Source organism: Octopus bimaculoides, chromosome 4 (assembly GCF_046866305.1).
Source record: "Octopus bimaculoides isolate indiv1 chromosome 4, ASM4686630v1, whole genome shotgun sequence".
Taxonomy (NCBI): Eukaryota; Metazoa; Mollusca; class Cephalopoda; order Octopoda; family Octopodidae; genus Octopus; species Octopus bimaculoides.
Genome location: NC_142931.1, coordinates 134,022,187 through 134,033,809, shown reverse-complemented (window position 1 = coordinate 134,033,809; position 11,623 = coordinate 134,022,187). Strand labels below are relative to the sequence as shown.

The 11,623-nt window shown below is 41.4% G+C and overlaps 1 protein-coding gene across 1 annotated transcript in view; it reads right to left on the bottom strand.

Annotated features, from left to right (window-relative positions):
• Positions 1-365: 365 nt before the first annotated feature.
• The window catches only part of LOC106874589 (PR domain zinc finger protein 14-like), a 132,095-nt gene continuing 120,837 nt past the window's right edge, over positions 366-11,623 (bottom strand). Inside the window, exons 9-10 of the mRNA XM_089350127.1 lie at positions 5,819-5,929; positions 366-4,559 (exon numbers count right to left, since the gene is read on the bottom strand). Of these exons, the coding sequence (XP_089206253.1) occupies positions 4,398-4,559; positions 5,819-5,929 (273 nt within the window). The 3' untranslated portion in view covers positions 366-4,397. The remainder of the gene's footprint in view (positions 4,560-5,818; positions 5,930-11,623) is intronic.

Sequence of the window (11,623 nt, the reverse complement as noted above, 5' to 3'; positions counted from 1 at the left end):
TCCAAAGAATAAGTCCTGGCGGTGCTCCAGCATGGCCACAGTCAAAAGACTGAAACAAGTAAAAGAGAATAAAAGAGAATATCACCATAAAGTCTACATAAAGTCTTCTTTCTCTGTTTCATTGTAACCTTTATTTGAATGATTTAACATTTTGAGAATTTCCTAATCATATATTAATAATAGCACACGTCTCAACTCTTTAGATATTTAAGATAAATGAACTAAAATATGGCCAAATTATTTTTGTTATATAAGCTTTGGTATCTGTATGCAAGTGATTTCTAGATTGTTCCGTCAATCATAATGCAAAACACTAACTCATATAATGTAAGAGTTTTAAATATAACGTGAGATATCACGCATGGTAACGTAAATGTTATTCTTTATTTGTTTAGTGATACAAAAACAACAAAAATTTCAATGTGATATGACAGTATTACATAGGCTCAGTTAAAAATAAAATAAAAACAAAAACAAATTAAAACAAAAAGACCCCCCCCCTCTCCCACCAAATTAATATTTCTTTTTCAGGCAGAAGGCCATATATTCATATATTTTAATATTTGGTTTGGAGTGTAGTCAATTTTACTTAACCTCGTTATATTCAGTTCTAACCATTGGCACAAGGCCACAGTTATGTAGGGAAGAGAGAGAGAGAGAGAGAGAGAGAGAGAGAGAGAGAGAGAGAGAGAGAGAGAGAGAGAACTGAATGACTTCGTTAATATTTATGATTTTTATTCATTTTATTAACTCCAAGAAGGAAGAAAGACAAAGTCGTCACTGATGAGATGGTGAGATAGTCATTCAAAATGAAACGAGACGAAACTGATTACTGCACCGTTTTTAGACTGGTGCTTTATCATTTCTGTCACCCAACCATTCTTGGTCCATGCATTATTATAACTAGTTGATGAATGCCGAAGTCGACCCTGTCAATGGGATTCGGACTTATAATCGTGAACTACAAGAAATAACTTCTTCAGAACTGTTTTTCTTTTTGTTATCTCTCTCTCTCTTCTGTGCAAACGTTTTCTTCCCCAACAAAACACATCTGTACGAACACATCTTTTGTGTAGATAGATTGTCAGTTCATATAGGTCTCCAGTTGCTATGTATGTAGCACCTAGATCATAGCGTTCTATTGCCACGGCAATTAAAAATAAAGAGGGTTACAAAACTGTTTGAAAGTGACCATCTATAAATAATTTCATCACAACATCATTTTGTTATTAGTCACTTGCAGGTTTCAAGTCTATGTCTAGAGCCAAAATGGCGTTTTTCAATGAGTCGTCCATTTTGTTTTTGAAAAGGAATTAATCCCTTGAGTTACCTGTCTCCAAATATGATGAGCGGGGCATGTAGAATAATCTATAATGTCCAAGAACACACACACACACACACACACACACACACACACACACACACACACACACACACACACACACACACACACAACATATGACCATATTTAATTTCCATTCTTTGTCCATATACATGTATCCTCCACTGTTTATTCAGATATTTCAAAGTCCAACTCTTCGGTTTTCCCCCCCATATAAAATTTTCTCATTTTGTATCAAATTTCAAGGGAATTTCGTAATAGTTTTTTTTCTTCTTTTACTGGCATTACTGCTCTTATTTTATTTATTTATTTGTGGTTGGTGGGGAAATGCTTTGATGAAAGTCTCAGGTTTAGAATAAGTGACAAGAAGTACAGGCATTTCCACATAGAATCGTAGTGTGTGGGGAGATTGAGAATAGTGAAAAGGGAAACGTGAAAAACAGAACAGAATAAAATAAAACGACGAAGTTCTGTCGCGTTGCTGAAGACTGTCTTTGCTTTCGCTCGCATCACAATCTAAAGAATGTGAGAAAAATGTTATTAAGAGTGACAAATTCGCTTCACATACTTTTCTCAGAGAGAAAAGTACAAGAAGCGAGTTTTGTGTCGCTGTTCGATCTGTGATTCCGAAACTGCGGTGACGAACATTACTTTTAACTTTACGGTATCTTACCGCCACTGCTTTAAGTTCAGAGATATGTATCAAGTGAAGTGTGTAGAATTGATGGCCCTGTGTATATGTGCGTGCGTGAATGTGTGTGTGTGTAAGTGTGTGTGTTGTGTGCGTGCGCATGCACGCCTGTATGTATTTGTGCGTGTGTTTAAGTGTGCTTGTGTATGTGTGTATGTTTGCGAATGTGTGTGTATTTAGCAGCATTTATAGCAGTTATATATATATATATATATATATATATATATATATATATATATGCACAAATTCGTGCGCACGCGCGCATGTATGTGTTTGTGTGTCTTGTCATTGTGTGGCTGCAGTTGAACTTCATTCAAACAACCTTACAAAAGATTTTCTTGCCGCTGTTGTTGCTGTTGTCGTTATGTAACGCCATATAGCTAGAGTGGAACATACTTATATCACGGAAGTAACCGATGGAATCTTACGGAGGTGACCGATGGAATCTTACGGAGGTGACCGATTGAATTCAGTACAGCTGATATATACGATACATCTTAAGTTTTTCTCTGGGATCACTCCATAATTCGCTGTTTGATTGTTTGAAAATGCAATGTGTAATGGTTGGAAAAGGAGCAGTTTGGGAATGAAATGCATTCCAGCAATTTAAAAAATAATGTCTGAGAATGTAGTGCGGCTATCTGAGAATCTTGTTATGGAGTGTTGTTAGGTAATTGGACGATGTGTACAATCATGAAACGGTGTGGAAGTCGGAACTTGTATGAGAGTGTGATTTTGAAGTTGGGCTAAATTATATGATTGCGCAATGAAGAAGCTGGTCTGGAAGGAATGAAACAATTGGGCGCAGTTGTTTGGACGCTGACAATTTGGCGAGGCTGACTTGGCAGTCAGCCTGCTTTGGCGACAGTACTTTTTGGCACTGGAGGAAAACAAATACACACACACACACACACACACGCGTGCGCAAAAATATATGCGTACAGATTGAAAGAGTGAGAGCGAGGTAGAAAGAGAGAGGGAGAGATAAATATTACCATTCATTAATTGAGCACGATTGACATAAGCACTTTCTCTCCATGCACGTAGAGAGAAATATGCTTTCACACATAAACAGAGAGAGAAAGAGAGAGAGATATATAGAAAGAGAGAGAGAGGGAGAGAGAGAGAGAGAGAGAGAGAGAAAGAGAAAGAGAGAGAGAGAGAGAGGTGAGAGGGAGAGAGGAAGGGTGGTAGAGAATGAGAAAAATACTAAAAGGAATGCAACTTTTAAACGTCTGATGTCAAATAAGTCAGCGTCGAATCACCGCCAAAATGGGCAGCACCAAAATAGCTGTGCCAAAACGTCTCATACCAATGTTATTGTATGTTCTATGATGACGATGTAGTGTGAAACTTATCGTATCTTGTTCGTATGAAAGTGGTATGTAGTTGTTAGTGTAAGTTGTATCTGTATGTGTAAGTGTAAATGTTAGTGTAAAAGGTGTTTTGTGGAAGTTAAGTACAGTGTATATTGTGTGGAAGTTACGATATTGAGTGTACAGCGTGGAAGTTAAGATATTTTGTGTGTGAGGGTGGAATGTAGAAGTTAAGAGATCTTGTATAAGGGTGGAGTGTGGAAGTTAAACTATGTTGTCTGAAGATGGAATGTGGAAGTTAAGATATATCATGTATATGAACATAGTGCAGAAAATAAAGTATGTTGTGCATGGGGATGAACTTTGAATGCTGTGTTGTATAAATGTGGAATGCAGAAGTTAAGAGATCTTGTATGAGGGTGGAGTGTGGAAGTTAAACTATGTTGCATGAAGATGGAATGTGGAAGTTAAGATATATCATGTATACGAACATAGTGTGGAAAATAGAGTATGTTGTGTGCATGGGGGTGAATTTTGAATGCTGTGTTGTATAAATGTGGAATGCAGAAGTTAAGGTGTGTTATATCAGGATAGATACACTGAATGAAGGTGGGATATGGAAGTGAAGGTATAGATAACTGAACGTGGAATGTAAAAATGAAGATTTGTATAGGAGTGACAAGTAGAAGTTATCGTATATTGTATAAGATTGGGAATACGAAACTTGGGGCTTATTCTAGTTTTCTATCAAGTCCGTTTTCCGTCGATGTTGTTGTTCTTATTATTGTCGCCACTGTTATTGTTGCTGATACTGTTGTTGATGTTGTCGCTGTTGTTGTTATGAACAGTCTTGAGAACTGATGTCGTTGATTCTCTTGTTCCTGCTAATGCTGCAGTAGTTGTTTAACGTTTGTCCAATGAGTGCTGCTGCTGTTGTTGTTGTAATTGTTGCTGTTGCTACTGTTGTGATTGCTTCTGTTGCTGTTACTACTCCTATTACTGCTGTTTATTACTGTTGTTACTACTAGTGCTGCTGTTGCTGTTCAGCTCAGTCTTGAGTGTGGACATTCATGTGGAATTTTAGTTCATATGGTTGAGAAAATGTCTTTCCACATATAGTGCACATGCATACTTTTTCCTTGGCATGTGTCCTTCGCACGTGACTGTCGTGTGCTGCATGTGACGCGAAAGCTTTCCCGCAGTGTTTACACTAGAAGTAGAAATGAGAATACAAGAAGACGTTACAAAGCATAGAATAGAAATCCAAATAAGAATACATGAGATATAAACACATGGGATGGAGGCGCAATGGCCTAGTGCTTAGGGCAGCGGACTCGCGGTCATAGGATCGCGGTTTCGATTCCCAGACCGGGCGTTGTGAGTTTTTATTGAGCGAAAATACCTAAAAGCTTCACGAGGCTCCGGCAGGGGATGGTGGCGAACCCTGCTGTACTTTTTCACCACAACTTTTTCTCACTCTTACTTCCTGTTTCTGTTGTGCCTGTAATTCAAAGGGTCAGCCTTGTCACACTGTGTCACGCTGAATATCCCCGAGAACTACGTTAAGGGTACACGTGTCTGTGGAGTGCTCAGCCACTTGCACGTTAATTTCACGGGCAGGCTGTTCCGTTGATCGGATCAACTGGAACCCTCGACGTCGTAAGCGACGGAGTGCCAACAAAAAACATACATGGGATATACGAGGGGTGATGAAAAGTTCCTGCCTTTAAGAGTATCGCAAAAGGCCTGGTTGGAAACACATGTAATATAAATACATGTGAGAAAGCATTGAATAGAAATGCACGTGACACCACAGGATATAAAGAGATAATGAGAATATATGTGTTACAAACACAAATGAGAATACATGGTATATATTATAAGCGAGTATGAGATGTTCTGGTGCAGCCGTTTCAACGTCAAATGTTTGGCGTCGATGTAACTTAGTGATCAGCTCGTGGCCTAGTAGTTAGGATGTTTGCACTCTCGATAAGAAAGTCGTAGTTTCGATTCCCAGACCGAGCTGTGTATTGTACTCTCGAGCAAAACGCTTCATTTAACGTTGTTTCAGTCTACTCATCTGTGAAGGAGTGACTATGTGACAGACTGGCATCCCGTTCACGAGGTATGTTGTAATCTCTGCCACTTAAAGGCCATGAAAACCGAATAGCCGGCCCTTTACGTCCTTGGGCTCGAGGCAACAATGTCTAGATACTGTTACTTCTGCTGCGGCTTATAATAATGATAATGACAATGTAGCGTGGTTTAAAGGGAATTTGGTTTATATCTATAACCGATCAAGCGACGACGTTTAAGCCCACTCATTGGCTCAATGTTGTTAGTTAATGTTGTGATAGTCTAAGAATACTCGGGAACACAATGAAATACCACCAACAGATTCGAACTCATTACTCATGAATATGTTGTCCAATATTTGAACCACTCCACCAATACATGGATTGAACTTACCTTAAAAGGTTTTTCACCAGAATGTTGACGTATATGAGTACGCAGGATACTGGATGCTGTGAAAGCCTTATTGCAATAAACACATTTGTATGGTCTCTCGCCACTGTGAACCTGTAATATATATTAATGGAGGTTAAATAATTGATAACTGAAACCACACAAATCATCTGAAACTCCTTACAAAAAAAAACAAAAACAAAACAAAAACAAATCTAAACAAAAAATGCAAGAGAAAAAACTGGAGAGGTTCTCTCTTGGTAAACTTGCAGTATTGTGTGTTCTAACACAACATCCAATTTGAAATGGTGTTAAACTTTAGTTTTTAATTTTTTACTTCTGTCACTTTAATTATTTTTTTTATTGGCCCGCTGGCTTTTAGCGACACCTGTGCCTGACTGGGTTCTGCGATTCTATGTATATCGTTAGCTGGACAGTTGCTGCTATTTCCAGGAGTCATGTATCTACCCTTGACAAGACCAAATAAGGCCAAAATCACGCGATCTGGTTGTCTCCTTCTAGCGGTGTAAACAAGTGTGCTCATTTGCATCACGAAACTATATAAAAATTTCTCTTGTAGTAAATTCGTAATAATTTGTATTATAATACAACATCCGCTTTTAATTGGTGTTAAATTTTAACTAATTTTTTAAAAACCCTTAACGCCGTGGTTCTCAAATGCACAGCGGCACAGCAAAGGGGTATCATCACCATCACTATCGTCATTAAGATACTTACCGACAATGTCATGACCACAAGCTCCATTATCACCATCTTCGTATCACTTCAAAGACTGCTTTTATCAACACATCTACTCTCTCCGCAACCACTATTATTGAACAAAACCAACATGGGGTAGCCGATAACGATAACGTTTCTTCACACCCTCCATCTCCCTTTCTTCTCCCCCTGGTTGTCTTCATCATTATCGTTATCGTCGTCGTCGTCGTCATCATCGTCGTCGTCGTCCTCGTGTGCTACTTTAACAGGAATCACACGCGCGCACGCACACACACACACACACACACACACACACACACACACACACGCACACGCACACACGTGATTTTTGGGTTTTCGGAACGGAAAACTGGATATTCAGAGAATGGTTAGCTTCTTTTACTGGACTTGAGAGAGAAAGAAAGAGAGAGAGAGTGAGAGAGAGAGAGAGAGAGAGAGAGAGAGAGAGAGAGAGAGAGAGAGAGAGAGAGAGAGAGAGAATAATAATAAGAAGAAGAAGAAGAAGAAGAAGAAGAGGAAGAAGAAGAAGAAGAAGAAGAAGAAGAAGAAGAAGAAGAAGAAGAAGAAGAAGAAGAAGAAGAAGAAGAAGGGGTAAAAACGAGACTGCAGTCAAAGAAATGAAAGAAAGGAAAGGAAAATAAATGAATAAATAAAAGGACGAAAATAAGAACACCAACAGCGACATCTACATAAGAAACATGCAAAGGGATGAGAGAGAGAGAGAGAGAGAGGGGGAGAGAGAGGGAGAGAGAGAGAGAGGGGGGAGAGATGGAGAGAGAGAAAGAAGGAGAGAGAGAACAATTCAAATGTTAGGAATTGAAAGGGAGACATTTGGAAGAATGGTGCTTTTAGAAGCAATGCCAGCGTGATAATATAAACATTAACACCAAGAACAGTATCAATAACAGCAACAACAACAACACTAAAAATAGACACACACACACGCACGCGCGCGCGCGCAACCATACAATAGGGGGGGAAGCATCAATGCTCTATGATAACAGTAGTGTTGACAATCAGAACCAACGCCTCCAATATTACCATCACCACCACTACCACCGCCACCACCACAACCGTTACTAAGGTCACTCCCGCCAACACCACCAGCAGCAGCAGCAGCAGCAGCAGCAGTACCACCACTAAACCACCACCACCACCATCACCACCACCATCACCACCACCACCATCATCCCCATCACAACCACTAGCACCTCTACGACTGCTACCATCACTTGTCACCATCAGCCTCCGCCACCACTTCTCCCACCATCTCTATCATTCATTAACACTAACGCTACTTCCATTGTCAAAGATCACCATCACGATTCCTCTCTTCCGTCGGTTTCGACGGTGACATTTCCAGTTGTTCGATCAATAGAACAACTACTTATTGATGTGACAGTTTTAAACAACTACTTATTGGTGTGACAGTTTTAAATTGAGTGACTTGCTAGGGACCCCACCCAAGGAACCTAGAGGCCATGTGATAGCTTTTTAAGACTAACGCCCAAGAAATTCAAGGGCCATTTCAACATGTTAAATCGGGTGGATTCTTAGGTTTATCAGCCAAGCATTCCAACGATCATTTCATGATGTTAAACCTGGTGGATTACGAAGACCAAATTCCAAGGAATCCAAGAGCCATTATATTGTTTTAAACTGGGTGGCTTCTTAGGAACTAGCCAAAGCATGTAAGGGTCAAGTCATGATGTTCAGCGAGGCCGTGTGCTCAGCTTCAATAATTCTTATAAAGGTTATCAAGGAACAATAATTACAACAACAATAGAACCCTCTACATAGGAGTTCATCATCGATTCCCAGACCGGGCGTTGTGTGTGTTTATTGAGCGAAAACACCTAAAGCTCCACGAGGCTCCGGCAGGGGGTAGTGGCGACTCCTGTTATACTCTTTCGCCCCAACTTTCGCTCACTCTTTCTTCCTGTTTCTTGAGTAAAGCTGCGATGGACTGGAGTCCCGTCCAGCTGGGGGGGGGGGCATACGACATAGAAACCGAGAAACCGGGCCCATGAGCCTGGCTAGGCTTTAAAAGGGCGCATAAGTAAAAAAAAAAATGAGAATTCCTTACGTAGATCCAGCAACGAAAGCGCAGAACCGCGGATGACACCTGATATCCATAAGTGTAGACACACCACCGGCGACGTACCCGGAAACAAGGTTTGGATACTGCATTTAACGCTTCCTTTCTAAACGTTAATTCTAAATCCAACTGCGAAGGCGGATGGTTTAGTGGTTAAGGTGCTGCACTCACGATTGCGAGATCGTGGGTTCGATTCCCAGAACGGGCGTTGCGTTGTGTTCTTGAGCAAAGCACTTCATCTCACGTTGCTCTGCGATCATTTCGACATCTGACATGTGGCACCCGTTGCACCTGTACAGGTAATTACTCTTTAACTTGTTTCAGTCATTTGACTGCGGCCATGCTGGAGCACCGCCTTTAGTCGAGAAAATCGACCCCAGGACTTATTCTTTGTAAGCCTAGTACACTAGGTTACGGGGACGTAAACACACCAGCATCGGTTGTCAAGCGATGGTGGGGGGACAAACACGGACACACAAACACATACACACACACACATACATACATACATATATATATACATATATACGACGGGCTTCTTTCAGTTTCCGTCTACCAAATCCACTCACAAGGCTTTGGTCGGCCCGAGGCTATAGTAGAAGACACTTACCCAAGGTGCCACGCAGTGGGACTGAACCCGGAACCATGTGGTTGGTAAGCAAGCTACTTACCACACAGCCACTCCTGCGGCTAATGTCAATGGTAGTGTCAATCTGATGGAGGGAATGAGCTTAGGTGTACACAAACATTTGATCACTATAAACGAATTATCTGTGTGGTTATTCGGTAAGAAATTGTCGAACCCTCATACGTCGTCTAACGACGGGAGAGTCCATCATATATATATGTATATACATGTCTGACTGTTTGTCTGCATGTGTGTGTATAATATACCACCATCATCATCATCATGGCCATCACCACGAAAATCACTAACTCTATATAAGTTCAAGAGTCAGTGCTACTACTACAACCACTATCGTTACCAACCACACCACAACCACCCATACTACCATTGTAATAACCACTAACGCCTTCATTACCAGCGTCGACACCACCATCAACCACGTAAGCACCGCGATTACTAACACCACCTTCGCCACCGCCGCCGTCGCTGTCACCACCACCATTGCAACCACTACTACCACTACTACCACTACTACCACCACCATGACCACCATGACCACCATGATCACCACTACCCCATCCCCTCATCATATCCACCACCACCACCACCACCACCACCACCACCACCACCACCACTTCCCCACCTCTCATCATATCCACCACCACCAGCATCATTATCGTTATAGATGCCGAAACTGCATTAGCCAACACACGGAGATCGAATCGTCGATAAATGATCGCTATCACATTATCGTTATATCATCAAACTACGGTGTGTGTGTGTGTGTGTGTGTGTGTGTGTGTGTGTGTGTGTGTGTGTGTGTGTGTGTAATTGGGGACGTGAGGATATGGTCTCGTGCTGTTAGTATTGGTGTTGTTGGTGTTGTTGGCGGTGGTGACGATAGGTCTTTGTTTCGTTTTTACACTTTTTTTATTTACATTCATATTTACTCATCACTTTTTTCTTTTCTTTTCTTTTTTTTTGTCTTGTTTTTTTTAGATCGCTTTATCACAACCTCCGTCGTCCTCATCTTCATCATCATCATCATCATCATCATCACCATTATTATCGGTTATCACTGTCGTCCCATTATCAACGTTATCCACTCCCTACAAACACCACCACCGTCGCCACCCCCCACTACCACCGTCGCCACCCCCACTACAACCCACCCACCCACTCCCACCCACTCCACCACTACCACCGCCGCCGCCACCACCACTACCACCACCAATACCACCATCGCTATCATTATCATCATCGTCATCCACCCTTCCCCCTTCCTCCTCCTCCTCATCATGATCATCATCATCACCACCACCACACCACCTCCGCCGCCACCACCACCACCACCGCCATCATCATCATCATCATCATCATCATCATCATCATCATTACCAGACCCACCCCCACCATCACCCCCACAACAACCTGTACAACGACAATCTCAAACCGTAAAGAAGTCAATGGCGTTCTAATTTTTGTTTCAATTTAAACAAGAATATCATTTATATTATTGTTGTTGATGTTGCTGAAGTATATCGTTGCTATTGTCATTATCACTGTAGTCATTACTCGTGTTATTGCTGCTCCAGTTCCTAATATTAACGCTTGTTATTACGGATATCATGGTTGTTTTCCCGGGTGCCATCAACTATTATAAATATCACTAAGGTGATGAACTGGTAGAATTGTTAGAACGTCGGACAATACGCTTAGCGGCATTTCGTCTGTCTTTACGTTCTGAGTTCAAATTCTGTCGAGTCGGCTTTGCTTTTCATCCTTTTGGGGGATCAAATAAATGCCAGTTGATGAAATCGACTTCCCCATCCCTCAAAATTGCTGGCCTTGTGTGAAAATAATAAAAGGATGTTACTGTAGAGACATGTATGGCAGAATCAGTGAAGCATCGGGAAAATACTTTGTGGCCCTTATTAAAGTCCCATCCATTAGACACTGAGTTCAAATCTCACAGAGTTCAACTTTGCCTTTGATCCTTCCGAGAATGCTAAATAAATAACGATTCAAGTACTGGAGATCGAGTTAAAGGGTGGACAGACTCGACGTACGAGGACTTAGTCGACGAGGCATTTGTCAAGGGATGGTACGCAGACTCATTCCCTATCCAAGTCGGATGCCGCAGCTTTTCCAGCGGTTTCGGTGCGCTATTTCCTACAGAAGATTGGTCTATAACTCAAACATCTGAAGAAAACCGCGAAAGAGACAGGCAAGGCAGTTGAAACCAGTTCGAGGCGACTGCGGTAGATAATAGATCGGAAATTGAACTCTTCTACAGGCAAATACCAATTTAGTCCCCGCTTCCCGATTCGGGCGAAGCTTG